Source organism: Oculina patagonica, chromosome 13, assembly GCF_052425735.1.
Source record: "Oculina patagonica isolate OP01 chromosome 13, crgOcupat, whole genome shotgun sequence".
In the NCBI taxonomy this organism is placed as follows: Eukaryota; Metazoa; Cnidaria; class Anthozoa; order Scleractinia; family Oculinidae; genus Oculina; species Oculina patagonica.
Genome location: NC_135770.1, coordinates 117,564 through 133,591, shown reverse-complemented (window position 1 = coordinate 133,591; position 16,028 = coordinate 117,564). Strand labels below are relative to the sequence as shown.

At 36.6% G+C, this 16,028-nt stretch overlaps 1 protein-coding gene across 12 annotated transcripts in view; it reads right to left on the bottom strand.

Annotated features, from left to right (window-relative positions):
* LOC144634372 (uncharacterized) overlaps nt 1-16,028 on the bottom strand; it is a 164,047-nt gene that overhangs the window by 39,539 nt on the left and 108,480 nt on the right. For 5 of the 12 annotated variants that reach the window (XM_078493307.1, XM_078493316.1, XM_078493309.1 and 2 more), the window contains 9 exons: nt 11,199-11,324; nt 10,326-10,577; nt 10,088-10,213; nt 5,833-5,958; nt 4,888-5,139; nt 3,612-3,737; nt 2,701-2,952; nt 2,473-2,598; nt 1,290-1,559 (listed from right to left, as the gene is read on the bottom strand). In XM_078493307.1, coding sequence (XP_078349433.1) covers nt 1,290-1,559; nt 2,473-2,598; nt 2,701-2,952; nt 3,612-3,737; nt 4,888-5,139; nt 5,833-5,958; nt 10,088-10,213; nt 10,326-10,577; nt 11,199-11,324 — 1,656 coding nt within the window. The remainder of the gene's footprint in view (nt 1-1,289; nt 1,560-2,472; nt 2,599-2,700; nt 2,953-3,611; nt 3,738-4,887; nt 5,140-5,832; nt 5,959-10,087; nt 10,214-10,325; nt 10,578-11,198; nt 11,325-16,028) is intronic. The other 7 variants (XM_078493311.1, XM_078493310.1, XM_078493319.1 and 4 more) reach the window with 7 other exon arrangements.

Sequence of the window (16,028 nt, the reverse complement as noted above, 5' to 3'; positions counted from 1 at the left end):
CTATGCAGGCTAAAGATGCGGTCGTATGACTCGAATGAATACAAATGAAGACAACACAAATACCAACACCCCGCTACTGAGACATTATTATCAATACACGCGGCCAAAAAAACCGCCCTATGGAAAACACGCGCTTTGCGGGCCGCAAATGACTCCTAGCGGGCTGTTAATGCATTAACGGCCCTGCAGCTGATTGGTTCTCAGTTCATCATTCAATTACCTTTAACCAATCAGCGTCGCTGACGGGGGAAAACCATTCAGGTGCGTACGCGTACAGCAAGAGTCTCGAACAGTTTTTTCGCCAAGCGAATTGTGTTCGGTAGTAAAAATCAAAGTCTATTTGTTGTAAATGGGACAAAATACAGCCAAAAAATCGGATTTAGAAGCAAATGCACAAGGCGAAGGGACAAAAAGAGCGACTCCTTGTTGTCTTGCGAGAAACGAAACATCGTTCACTTGAATTGTGTATCTCCGGTCGAGCTAGTTTAGCTAAAACAGTTGCAGGAATTTTACGCCGAAGTTCAATCGAAAAATGTAAGTTTGTAAAGTATTATTATCCATGAATCAACCCATTCATCATTATTTTCAGAGACACTTCAGCTAGCTTTTTTATACTACAACTACACAATAAGATATAAGCCTCAGTAGCATCGTGTATAGTTTTCGTTGCGACAAAGTACTTGTGTTATTTGAATTGAAAATCATGATGCTAACTTCATTAAGCTGAATGTGTTACCTTTCTGGATGTTATTTGGCCTTGTTTATTGTTTATATATTTCGGGAATATTGTTTATTTGCTCCCTTGTAGTGTCATTTGTGGCCCTTGCGCTTCGCGCTCGGGCCATGATTTCAGGTTACTGACATTTTAGCACCCCCGAAACGTCTTTTTCCTTAAAAGGCTCCCTCCTGTTGTCGTAAAAAGTGATGATGTCACAAGTGGTACAAGGAACATATTTTCGTAAGGTGCCTTTGGATGTGTTTAGGACTCAATATACTTGGGTTAAAGTTATGTCTGAAACACTTGTTGTTTGTTCTTGTTTGTATTTGTAGTCCTCGTATAACCATTTAGTTATTCCTTGTAGAAACTTTCTCCATAACACAGTTAGTTGAGTTTCATTTCCCTGGTGTGGAATAAGGCCAGGTGACAAGGTAAACCATGCAAATAAACAAAACTTGTTCAAAATCATTTTCTTCTAGATTTATTTGTTTTCAACCGTTTGGAGCGTGAAAAAGTTACATTTACATTGTCTAGAACTTTCAACCTCGCACTGTTAAAAATATTCACCTACCCTCCTGATTAAGTTTCGTCCTGTTTTTCTTCCTCCTCACCAATACAGTGATTAAAACGCACAGGGAAACCAACGTCACAGGAACGGCAATGCACAAGGCAATAACAACTGTCCTTGGAACACCTTTTGGAATGATCTTTAACAACCATGCGATAACTTTGCCCAGAAGGTTGTGCCTTTTCGAAAACACACATTTAAAACTTCCATGTGTGTTGCGGCAGTAACTTTGTTTGGAGCAGTTGTGCGTTTTGATTTTGCACTCGTCGATATCTGAATTGTAACAACAGAAGAAAGTAAGGAGCAGTAACAAACTACAGCACAAGAGAGGGGGGAGGAAACATGAAATTATTTTACAAAATTTTGCAACAGAATACCCGACCTAAAATATTGTGCAGTATCCCGTAATTAAAATATATTCTTTTTATTCAATACGAATATATTTTATAAGAATATCGAGGCTAAAATTGGCGAAATGTTAAGAATATTTTAAGAATAAGTCTGAGGCTGAGATTTTAAAAGGAACATAATTTTGTTCGCTGAAAATGTGTAAATACAATACAGTTATATATTTTTAAATGACAAAACTAGCTACAAACAACAAATCAGCACTAGCCTTATGTTTGATGCTAATAACATTTCGGCAAGAAGTTATTTACTTGTAATTGTTACTCCAATACATTTTAAAACGGAAATGTCAATGTTAAAATCTAAGAATATTTACAAAAAAATTTCAGCTTAAAATCTACAGAAAAATAAGAATATTCAGCCTGAGCCGCAAAAACAGTTTTCTTATAAAAAGAAAAGAGTGCTTTGACACTTATTATTGTGGCCTTTAAGGCACATGCAGTCATAGCTCCCATTTTTGTTTTTGCATTTCGAAGTAGCTAGATCACATTTGTGAGCTCCATTCTTTTTCACCACCTTTTTCTCTGCAAGCTGAAGTCACTTTACAGTGTGTAACGTTATTAATTTGCACACTTTATCCAGATATCCATGACCCTTGCATGGTGATACCTTTATAGAGATACATGTAATGACGTGAAGCAGCTACCCAACTTAACATCTCCTACTGAACTCAGCAATTTTAAATTATAAATCTCTCTGCATACATTACAGACCTAGGCTACAAGGTTCATTTCTTTAAGCTATGTGTACGCAAAAAAATAACATGTTATTCACTGACCGACACATTTATCCTGAGTCTTGTTGAAACCTGTTCGACACATGCAGACGTGACCACCAATTGTGTTTTGGCATTTTGAGGTTGTTTCATTACACTTGTGGGTACCAGTGTTGCATTCATCGATATCTGAAAATGAAGTCATTTATGAGAAAATTTTACCTTCCTCCCTCAATTTTATAAAAGAAAAAAGAATGATGATGATAATGATGATGAAAAGAAGACACTTACCAACACATTTATCATTTTTCTTCTTGTAACCTTTAAGGCACACGCAGACATAGCCCCCATTTTTGTTTTTGCATTTCGAAGTAGCTTGATCACATTTGTGAGCTCCATTCTTGCATTCATCAATGTCTTCACATCCCTTACTTGTCCATCGATACCCAGCATCTTTGCACTTGCATGTATACGAACCAAATGTGTTATCACAAACTGTTTTGCTATCACCACAGAGGTCGTCCTGATCGCATTCATTGATGTCTGTTTAAGCAAAAGTATGGTATGTGATAAAAAAACAAACTGATCAACCTTCCCCTTTGACTGCACACTGTACAAATCATGTGTTAAACGGTTAATAATGTTTTAATCGCTTGAGACAACATGTACGTTTTGTTTTCTTGGAATTGTTGCCCAACTTTTCTCTTCCAAGAGAAAAACCATAGCACAGCATAGCCGCCATCTCAGCAGTTAAATTAACGGACATGATAAATGTGAAATCATTAAAACATGTAAGAAATAAAGAAATCATTTCAGTTTACACTGTTGAACAAATCAAGCGGGACAACCCTATTCAAATGTCGACAAGTGTAAATGTCAACAAAAAAATTTCTCTTGCCGTTAACAACAGAGCAAATTGCAGATTTTTTACGAACTTTTTTACATATTTTTTTATCTCTGCAAACATTTTACAGTGTAACGTTATTCATCTTCACACTTTACCGAGATATACAGGCCCTGCAATTGTGATTACTTTATAGAAATATAGAAAGTGACGTGAAGCAGCCACCCCATTCAAACATCTCTCTCTATAAACAACAGTAATCAATTATTCAGCCCTTTTCATACATTACAGACCCAAGCTACAAGATTCATTACCTTAAGGTCTAGGCACGCAAAATTATAACATGTTATTCACTGACCGACACATTTATCCTGAGTCTTGTTAAAACCTGTTCGACAAATGCAGAAATGGCTTCCAATTGTGTTTTGACATTTTGAGGTTGTTTCATTACACTTGTGGGTACCAGTTTTGCATTCATCGATATCTGAAAGTAAAGTCATTATGAGAAAACCTTCCCTTCCTCGATCACTATTATAAGAATAAAAATAAAAATAGAAGAATAATAATAATAATTATAATAAAAATAGTAATAATAATAATAATAATAATAATAATAATAATAATCGTATAATCAACGGTTTACTGAAAAACTTCAGTAGAAATATTAAAACTAAAGTTGTCCGAAGTTTGGATGTAACTAACATCATTATCAAGGTAAAATGTTAAATCGTGGTCTGACTATAAATAAGTTACATCGAAACGTCGGACAACTTTAGTTATAATAATGATAATAATAATAATAATAATAATATTATTATTATTATTATTATTATTAATGAAGATGTTGATCATCATCATGTCACATTTTTGTAATATCTGGGCAAATTCTTGCGCACTGATTGGCTAATGTTTCTCCTCAATAAAAGTACAAACGGATGAAACACGGTAAGCTGACGCAATCAGAAAAGGTTTTGTCAAGCTGAAGCGTCTTTTAGCGGATTAATTTGTGAACATTTTTCACTGGTTTACAGATTAGTTAAGCAATTCAAATACACCTTATTCCAAAATGGCGGCAAATACATTAATCTTTTGCCTATATGTTAATTAGCCCTTATTGCCTCGTTTTAAGCCAATGATTCTTTTGAATTCTGCAGATACGATCGAGGCAACGAGGGCCAATTAACATGAAGACAAAAGAATAATGTATTGTCCGCCATTTTGGAATAAGGTGTATTTCCCCTTGTATTTCTGGACTATTCTTACTAAACGTTTCATTTACGAGCCTGTGATTCTCCGAATTACAGCGATGAAATTAAGATTCTGCGGCAATCGTATCTTACATTGACTCTTGCATCTCTTTCCTTCGTTTGAAAATCAGTTTAGGCTTTTTTTGTTGTTAAAACAAATTAACGTCAGTTTTTTATGCCATTGTTTACGTATTGATTATATATTTCGTCATGACATTGTAAAAGTTTGTTGTACATGTAGATCCGTTTGCCTGCTGCTCGTAGATCTACAAAACTTTGACAATGGTATGAGGAAATTTATCATCAATAAGAAGACACGCATTACAAACTGACGTCAATTTGTTAAGTTGATGATGAAAAGAATAAAAAACCTTTGAAGACACCTACCAACACATTTATCGTTGTTTTTCTTATAACCTTTAAGGCACACACAGTCATAGCCTCCATTTTTGTTTTTGCATTTTGAAGTAGCCAGATCACATTTGTGAGCTCCATTCTTGCATTCATCAATGTCTTCACATCCCTTACTTGTCCAGCGATACCCAGCACCTTTGCACTTGCATGTATACGAACCAAATGTGTTCTCACAAACTGTTTTGCTATCACCACAGAGGTCGTCCTGATCGCATTCATTGATGTCTGTTTAGGCAAAAGTATGGTATGAGATCAAAAACTAACTGATCAATGTTCCCATTTGAATGCACACTGTGCAAGTCATGTAATAAAAAGTTAATAATGCTTTAATCGCTTGAGACAACATGTACGTTTTGATTTCCTGGAATTGTTGCCCAACTTTTCTCTTCCAAGAGAAAAACCATTGCACAGCATAGCCGCCATCTCAGAATTTAAATTAACGGACATGATAAATGTGAAATCATTAAGACATGTCAGAAATAAAGAAATCATTTCAGTTTTCACTGTTGATCTAATCAGGCGTGACAAAATTTATACTTACCTATCTTACAAAGGCACAGCCCTACTTAACTGTCGACAAGTGACTAGATGTCAACAATAAATTTTCTCTTCCCGTTAACAACAGAGCAAATTGCAGATTTTTTACGAACTTTTTTACATATTTTTTTATCTCTGCAAACATTTTACAGTGTAACGTTATTCATCTTCACACTTTACCGAGATATACAGGCCTTGCAATTGTGATTACTTTATGAAAATATATAAAGTGAGGTGAAGCAGCCACCCCATTCAAACATCTCTATCTATAAGCAACAGTAATCAATTATTCAGCCCTTTTTATACATTACAGACCCAAGCTACAAGATTCATTACCTTAAGGTCTAGGCATTCAAAATTAATAACATGTTTTTCACTGACCGACACATATATCCTGAGTCTTTTTGAAACCTGTTCGACAAATGCAGAAATGGCTTCCAATTGTGTTTTGACATTTTGAGGTTGTTTCATTACACTTGTGGGTACCAGTGTTGCATTCATCGATATCTGAAAGTAAAGTCATTATGAGAAAACCTTCCCTTCCTCGATCACTATTATAAGAAGAAAAATAAAAATAAAAGAATAATAATAATAATTACAATAAAAATAGTAATAATGATAATAATAATAATAATAATAATAATAATAATAATAATAATAATAATAATAATAAGTAATAGTAATTGGACTGAGTGGAGTACAATTCAGAGAGTAATCGGGCGAGTAATTTCAAAATCGGCTGAGCGCGCAGCGCGAGGACGATTTGAAATTACGTGTATGATTACTCTCTGAATTGTACGACACGAGGTCCAATTACTAATTAATCGTGTCAATAACAAAATTCGAGGTTAGGAAGTCTTTAGGAACCTTTTTTGTGAGGAAAAGTCAAAGGTAAATTCAGTTGGTTGCACAAAAAGTTAAAAAACAGCAAGAAAAAACCCATTCAAATGCGCATGATTGACGCGCGGATGGTGTAGGTGTCCAATTACAGGTATCCAATTTGAAGTTGCTCAAATTGGATACCTGTAATTGGACACCCACGTGATCGCGCGCCGATTACGCGACAAATAGGCGCGCGCAGAACCAATCAACAACGAGAATTTTGTTATAGATACCATTATAATAATAATCGTATAATCAACGGTTTACTGAAAAACTTCAGTAGAAATATTGAAACTAAAGTTGTCCGAAGTTTGGATGTAACTAACATCATTATCGAGGTAAAATGTTAAATCGTGGTCTGAATATAAATAAGTTACATCGAAACGTCGCACAAGTTTAGTTATAATAATAATAATAATAATATTAATAATAATAATAATATTATTATTAATGATGATGTTGATCATCATCATCGTCATCATTTTTGTAATAACTGAGCAAATTCTTGCGCACTGATTGGCTAATGTTTCTCCTCAATAAGAGTACAAACGGATGAAACACGGTAAGCTGACGCAAACAGAAAAGGTTTTGTCAAGCTGAAGCGTCTTTTAGCGGATTAAATTGTGAACAGTTTTCACTGGTTTACAGATTAGTTGAGCAATTCAAATTTCCCCTTGTATTTCTGGACTATTTTTACTGAACGTTTCATTTACGAGCCTGTGATTCTCCGAATTACAGCGATGAAATTAAGATTCTGCGGCAATCGCATCTTACATTGACTCTTGCATCTCCTTCCTTCGTTTGGAAATCAGTTTAGGCTTTTTTTTGTAAAAACAAATAAATGTCAGTTTTTATGCGACTGTTTCCGTATTGATTATATATTTCGTCAGAATATTTTAAAAGTTTGTTGTAGATCCGCTAGCCTGCTGCTCGAAGATATCTACAAAACTTTGACAATGAAATGACGAAATTTATCATCAATAAGAAGACAGACGCATAACAAAACTGACGTCCATTTGTTAAGTTGATGATAAAAAGAATAAAAAAACCTTTGAAGACACCTACCAACACATTTATCTTTGTTCTTCTTGTAACCTTTAAGGCACACGCAGTCATAGCCCCCATTTTTGTTTTTGCATTTTGAAGTAGCCAATTGGCTCTTATTAAACATTCATGCAAAATAATATGAAAATCTGTAAGACAGATTTTTCGCAAAATAGGAAAATGTGATATTTTGCCGATTTTTAAAATAGCTCAAAATCTGTCTTACAGATTTTTTCAAAATTTTGGCTGTGGACGTGGTTCACCCCTTAAATTTAATTGTGAAAGTTTCATAATAGGTTGTACGGTAGGTTTGTGAGAAAATCTGGATCACGACCTCCGAATCCTCCGGATCCTCCGGATCACGACACGCGAATCAAATTGCGCGTGCGAGCGCGCGCTATGATGACGCCATGCGTCGCGAGCGATAATGAAAGACAGAATTAGAACTTCTCTGTCGGTTGTTTATCCACCTTTTTTGTCGTATTTTTTTTCGTCCCAGGTTTCAAGACCTATCTAAAAGTATTTTGAAGTTTCTCTTTTGTATACAAATTTGGTAAAGCATGGTAAAACATATGGAACTCTTTTTCGCTTCTGTTTAGAGTTGCTAGCGCCATTTTAGCCCGCGCGAGCAATAATGACGTCAAGCAGAGAATCGGAGCGCGCGCCTTTGAGACACGTTAAAACTGTATTCGGCCACCTTAAGGTGGCTCCATAGGGTTTCTTGACCGCGCGAAGAATGGGTACGAAAAGGCGAGCTTGAAATGCCGGCAAATCAAAACAAACATGGCGGCTTCACGCGAGCGTGAAATTTTCGGCGAGAAAACGCGAGACTTGCTTCCTGCCAATGAAACAACACCCGTGCTTTCCTGTGTTGAGCAGATAAAAGAGTTTACAACACCCTAAAAGGGTGTTTACAACGTCCGCGGTGCTTCTGGCCGTTTTTGTGAAGTTCGTACGATCGAAAGCAAAAGAGAAAATAAAGAATAGTCTCCGCGATTGTGAGATACTTCGAGCAGAATTTCAGAGATTCTGCTACATAAAGGATTAAGGTATATCTCTAACTAACCTTGGGGTTAACAGATATTCGCACAAAAACTGACAACAACGGGGAACGCTCATCTTTACACATCAACTCGTATGGTTCGAAAGTTCGCGCATGCTCAAATAGCGATCTTGGACAATTTCTATTCTGATGACGTAATTGTTATTCGGGCGAAAATAGAAATTTTCCCCTTGTATTTACTAGAGTTTCCTTCGGTGAAATTCCTTAAAATTTGGCATAGATGTGATACCTTTTTAACTGCCCTTTTGCCGTTTTTTTAAAAAAAATTGTAAGCCAATTTTTTTGCTTAGTCAAAAAAACACAAAATAACCAAAAACGCAAAAACGACCTGGACAACCCCTACTTTTTTTGTTTTTAAAAGTTATTTCTCATCAGATTCAATCCGCTGGGAGAATTTCACAATTTTTCACCGAAGAAAATTAAAGAAATTTAAGATCAAAGCCATAAAAACACCAAAAATAGGACTTTTTGAGTAGATGTAGCTCAAAAACAAAGGCCGTTATTTTAAAGAAGAATAATGCACAACATATTTTAGTCCTCGTTTTTAATATTTCGGCAGCTTTTATTTAACTAGTTTAAAAAATAACGCGAAAACGATATCTTGATGGGTATCACTTGTGCGCGCGCCGTAATATCTCAAAACCCTATGGAGCCACTGCATGTGCATGCTCAAAACAAACCAATCAGAAACGAGGAGTGTGGCGTTACTTGCTTGGGAAGCGCGCGCAAGGGTTAAAATTGTTCGCTCAAATGACGAATTTAGCTACGCGACCAAGCGCGCGAATAAATGCAAAAAGAAAATCTTGTGCTCAATTTCATCCAAAGCCAATTCAATGAGCAGTTACAAAATACTAGGAATAGGTGAAGGAAAGCGATTTGTGTTTTGGACGTTATCTTTTAGTATATACTATGGCAAGTTTTTCTCTTTTTAAAGTTATTCTCGGTGAATTTTGCTTTTCCCCCCAATTTTGGGGGGGAAACTGGCGCATACGCATACAAGTAATCCTGCAACCTCTCTTCTTGCGCCTGGGATCAACCCCTAGAAAGGGTGTGCGGAAGAGAGATTTCAGGGACTGGACTACTGCCCACCATATCTCTCCCCCCCCCCCCCCTAAAAAAAAAAAATCCGTTGCATAGCCGCCATCTCAGTAGATGAAGTAACTGACATGCTCCAAGTGTAAACTTTACGAAACTTAAGAAACGGAGAATTAGTTTCAGTGCTCAATGTTGATCTACTTAAGCGTGACATAATTTTACTAACCTTTCTTGCAAAGCTACAACACTACTAGGCTGTTTTAAAGAGCAGAAGTCAACCAAACATTCTTGTTGCCGTGAAGAACAAACAAAATTGCAAATTTGTCATTCTCTTTTCAACACCATTTCCAATCTCTGAAAAGCTCAATTTACTTTTCAGTGTGTAACGTTACTCACTTTCACATTTTATCAAAATATCCATGAACCTTGTATGGTGATTACTTAATGGGAATATATAAACTGACTTGAAGCAGCCTGCAGACTGCAACATCTCTAACTAAACCTAGTGAAAAATTATCAAGCTCTCTACATACATTTCAGACCCTGAGGCTACAAGCTAATTACATGATTAAAACTCTCGGCATGGACAATAATTAAATGTTATTCACTGACCGATACATTTATCTTGAGTCTTGTGAAAGCCTGTTCGACACATGCACAAGTGGCCGCCAATTGTGTTTTGACATTTTGAGGTTGCTTTGTTGCACTTGTGAACACCAGTGTTGCATTCATCGATATCTGAAAATGAAGCCGTTGATGAGAAAACTTTACCTTTCTCCCTCCCCTTACTATTATTAAAGAAAACATGACGATGATAAAAAGTAGAAAAGAAACCTTTGAAGACACTTACCAACACATTTATCATTTTTCTTCTTGTAACCTTTAAGGCACACACAGTCATAGCCCCCATTTTTGTTTTTGCATTTCGAAGTAGCCAGATCACATTTGTGAGCTCCATTCTTGCATTCATCAATGTCTTCACATCCCTTACTTGTCCATCGATACCCAGCATCTTTGCACTTGCATGTATACGAACCAAATGTGTTCTCACAAACTGTTTTGCTATCACCACAGAGGTCTTTCTGATCACATTCATTGATGTCTGTTCAGGCAAAAGTATAGTATGTGATCAAAAACTAACTGATCAACCTTCCCCTTTGACTGCACACTGTACATGTCATGTAATAAAGAGAAAATAGCTCTTTAAATGACTAGTCGCCAATGAAAACATGTAGTTTTGTTTTCCTAGAATTGCTGTCCAACTTTTTCCTTCCATAGCCACCATCTCAGGAGATTAAAAAGATATAATTTCAATTCTCACTGTTAATCTCATTAAGCGTGATATAATTAACACAAAGGTACTACCCTACTCAACTGATGACATGTGTAGATGTCAACCAAAACTCTTTGTTGGCGTTAAGAACAGTCCAATTTGCAGATTTGTTTACGACACCTTTTCGACAGCTTTTGCTATCTGTGGAAACTTTTACAGTGTGTAACGATATTCATTTCCACACTTTATCGAGATATCAATGACCCTTGCAATTGTGATTACTTTATAGAAACATATAAAGTGACGTGAAGCATCCACCCCTTTTTAATCATCTCTAACTGAGCACAATAACAGGGTATCAAGCGCTTTGCATACATTGCAGACTCAGTCTATAAGGTTCATTACTTTAAGCTCTCAGCAGGCAAAATGTATATTACGGTATTCACTGACCGACACATTTATCTTGATTCTTGTTGAAACCTGTTCGGCACTTGCAGAAGTAGCCTCCAATTGTGTTTTGACATTTTGAGGTTTTTGTGTCACACTTGTGAGCACCAGTTTTGCATTCATCAATATCTGAAAGTAAAGTCATTTATGAGAAAACTTTTCGTTCCTTCCTCACTATTATTAGACGAAAAAATTAAAAATAATAATAATAATAGTGATGATGATGACCATCATCATTATCGTCATCATTTTTCCAATAACTGAGGGAATTCTTACGCGCTGAATGTCTATTATTTATTCTCAATCAAAGTTAGTTTTCCACTGTCGCGTAAATAATTGCGTACGTAAAACGTGTGTTAAAACATATCTTGACAAATTTCCACTGTCGCGTAAAAAGTAATAAAAAGCGCTTCATCTTCGAGGAACTAACGAATTCAAGGACTAAAATATAATAGCAACAGCAGACGTTCATGAATCCTACGATCCGTGGTAAACAAAACAACTTGAAGCCGAAGGGAAACGGAGCGAAGCAAAATCCTGAACTGCCAGTACAATCCTTTCCAAGTCTTTACACAGTTTCATAGATTAAGATCTAATGTTGTGGAAAATTAATTAATCCTCTCGTTCAAACTAATTGTGAATTTCAGCACAGAAGAAACGTCGCTAAGTTGTTCAATCAGGAGAAATTCAGTCTTCGCTGAGAGACGAGCACGACTAGCCGAAACGTCGTGCAAATTCTTTGTTGTAGTCCTTCATAAATGTTTCCTTTTAAATTTCTAATAACTGCAATCATGTACGAGGAATTTAGGTGATTTAAATCTTCTTGGAATTGGAGCTAAATCTCGGAGATTTCGTTGACAATTTTAACAGAAGTTCAAAAACTTTGTACGCACATCGCAGTTCAAATGCACTTTACTGGCTTTCCAAACAAATTACGCGATACCATTGGCTTTTCAAAATGCGCGCGAAACCGGCCGCCGTGTCTGCATCCATGAAAGAAAAACAACAAAAAAAATCAGTGGTCATATGATCAAATGCTTATTGATAAAATGCTTATCGGTCAGGATGCACGGACCTCGCTGCGCTCGGTCCGTACGTCCTGACCTTGAGCCAAACATTTTCCCGTCTGGCCCTCCCACTCAGTCAATAAGTACATAATATTATTTATCACTTGATCCATTGATTCAAACTAATTGTACAGTATGGGGTAAGGGGAGGGGGGTGGTGTTAGTTTTGTCTTTTTTAACTCGGACAATTCCGAGTTTTGGTGAGGGGGCCGATTTCACTCCTTCCCTCCTTCACTCCTTCCCTCGATTCCTGCAAACGTTTTAATTGAATTAATTAATTAATATCAAATTGAATTAATCAATTAATCTTGTAAAGCGGGTAAGGGGTTAGCTAAAATACGAGCTTTATCTGTGCTACTTTATATGAAGTACACATTTAGGCTATATATTTGTTTCTGTAAACCCAATGTTTTCCTTGTGGTATGCATTCTTCCAGGCGTAGACCCAAGCACATAGAATTTTGTGCTGAACGCATGCGCATATATGAAGTACACAAAGACTACATATTTTCACCAAAGCTTACTGAGAACTGGTTAAAACTCAACAAAACTGGGGGTTCGATTTGTCGCCGAGTGTTTCCGAAAAAAATTAGATGTTACTAGAAAGAGTTCAATTTGAATAAAATATTCATCTATAAGCCGAGCGGTCAACAACAAACGAAAATTAACAAGAGTTTGTATTTATTCTTGGTCATTACCTTTTATTTTAGTGGCGGCTCCTAAAAAGCCATTTGGTTTAATGATGCAACGTTAGGAATGAAGTTTTTATTCGTCTTTTCTTCGCTATTTGGGCTGGAACTCGTCCTCCATCGGCTCGCTCTGGATTTATTTGTTTTGTCGGCGTACGTGATCGTCTTTTGAACTGACGAGGGCATTCGAAATCCCGCATGTCTTAAACAATTTCCTCGCAATCTCTTCTACAACAATTATTTCTGCCTAAGACTGGTTCTGTTTCTTTCCTTCTGTTCCTTATTAATTTGCAGAATCACTGCTAACGTGACTTTTCAAGAGAAGAAGGATCAAGAAGGAATCAATCTATTTGACTTGTAGTCGTGACACCAGAAACTGGCCAATCAGAAGCGGTCGTTCCCATGCGCTTGATAAACATTATAACACGATCTGACAGAAATCGGCTGCATGTAATATTTTTGTTCAAAAGCGAAAACTTAAAATACCACGACTTCTCTGCTAAAAGAAACTACTTCAGAAGAGTTTGATTGGATTGAGGATACTCGACAAATACTGGTAACAGCAAATGTTTCGTTTTGATGACAATGTTCACCCGCTTGATCTGCTTGATCTTTTCGCAAGCAACTTGGCGAATTGCGACAAACTGAAGATTCACTGAATCATTAGGAATCATCCCGTATTCTCTGGCGATTTTGCAGTTGTTCTGAACTGTCTCTACCTTGGAAACAACTTTTAATTTAAGGGGATTAGTGTAGTTGTTTGAAAACCAGTAGCTTTTGGCATGATGATCGATTACTGCTTAATTCTTCAGAAGAATGCTTGATTGTTTGAGATGGGATTCTGAACTCAGGTGAAGGTTTTATCACGCTTGTGTACGGTTCTATTAATAAATTCATTCTTTATCAGTGATTTGTTGTTTTTTAATTACATAGTTGTGATTTAACGAATATGTTGATTCGCTGCACGTGGATTGCTTTATAGTTTGAAGGAAAAATTGGGTCTCAGTTTGTTGTTTGCGATATTGTTTCATATTTAATTTTTCGAGTTTAGTGGCTCACAGCCACTGTGAATAGTTACTATCATTCCATTTTTAATGGGTGGGGAAAATTTTTTGTACTTTTAATAGCATATACTTTAGTGTATTTTAATTTTAAGTCAAACGTTTCATACATGAGCCTCTGGCTCGGACATAAAGGGAGACCTCGTCCCACGTATGGACAATAAAATTGTATTGTATTGTATTGTAGTTGATGAAACGTTTCGTCGTAACATTGTCAAAGTATTATATCGTAGATCCACGAGCCGCAAAAACAGACGCACAAAAAACTGACTTTAAGTTGTTAACCTGATGATAAAAAAGAAACGAAACTTTTGAAGACACTTACCAACACATTTATCTTTGTTCTTCTTGTAACCTTTAAGGCACACACAGTTATAGCCCCCATTTTTGTTTTTGCATTTCGAAGTAGCTAGATCACATTTGTGAGCTCCATTCTTGCATTCATCAATGTCGTCACATCCCTTACTTGTCCAGCGATACCCAGCATCTTTGCATTTGCATGTATACGAACCAAATGTGTTCTCACTATTCTCACTGCATAATTAATTAGCTCATAGCAGAAGTTTTAATTATATTCTCGAATTCCTTCGTTTTGGCGCATGCTTGTTGCAGTGTTGATGCTTTGCGGTCTAAGGGTATAAATCGTGTCATTTCGCTTCAAACGTGGTCATTTTAACGGTACTCCGGCACGACAGCCAACCTTTTCTGCCGCCGGCACCGACTTTGTACGCGGCTCCGGCTGTTGGAGCCGGGGAACGGGTAATATTCTAGTAACATCTTTGTTCTTTAGCCTTGTTTTACGTGTTTTGTTGCGTTTTATCCGCTGCTTGTGGCTTACACGCCTGCATTTGTTTTCGGTTTGTATATATTCTGTCTGGGTTATTTAGTGTTGCTCTCTCGTCGCCGCACAGTTCTCCGTATTTTGCTAGTTGCCCGCCATTTGTTCTTTTGCACGTGCTTGTCATTTTCTCTTCTGTCCGCTTTGCGCGCTTTTTAGCATTGTATATTTGTGTTTTGCATATCTCTAGGCCTTTGTTTTAATTTAAGCTTCCGCAAATTAGGCTTTCTTGTTTTTATTTTTGCATTATGAGGGCGTTTTCCGCCCCCCCTACCCCTTTGAGGGTCTTATGTTACTTTCATGTTGTAGTTTATTGTCGTTTAAGTGTTTCATAGCAATTATTTCATGATTTTCTTTGCGTGCGTTAACAACCGGTTTAGACAACGTTTTTGTTAAGCGGCTACTTTACGGTGTACCACCGTTTTAGGCAACTCGTTACGTGGACATGTTTATAGTTTATGTTTATAATGTTCCACTGGCGAAAAAACGTGTTTTCGCGTGGCTATTGTTGTGTATTCCACCAGTGAAGGCAACGTATTGTTGCGTGGCTATTATTTTGCGTATGCCACTGGTGAAGGCAATATCTTTTCGTGTGGCTAGTGGTGTGTATACCACCAGCAAATTTAATGTTATTGCGTATTCCACTAGTGAAGGCAACGTATTGTTGCAAGGCTATTACAGTATACCACTGGTGAAGGAAAAGTGTTTTGTATGACTATTATTGCATATTCCACTGGTGAGGGCGACGTCTTTCCCCGTGGCAATTATTGTGTTTACTACCAGTGAGGGCAAAGTTTTATTAATAATAATAATCATCATCATCATCATTTCTATAGCGCTATTTAGCTAATCTTTCATAGCGCTTTACAATAACTATGCTAAAATATAAGAATAAAATATAAAAATACCTAACTAAATTAATCTATTGAGCTAAAATATCTATACATGCAGAGAGTGAAGTTTTAAAAGTTAAAAATTTAAAAACTAAAAATATCATGATTATTTAACTGGACTTAAAGTAAACGTGTATAAGAAATAAAAATTAAATGTCATAGGCTTCTTAAAAAAAATAAGTTTTTAGGTTCTTCTTAAAAATGTCTTCTGATGCCGATTTTCGGATGCTCAGTGGCAGGTTGTTCCACAGCCTCGGCGCAGCAGTGCTGAACGCCCGGTCTCCGT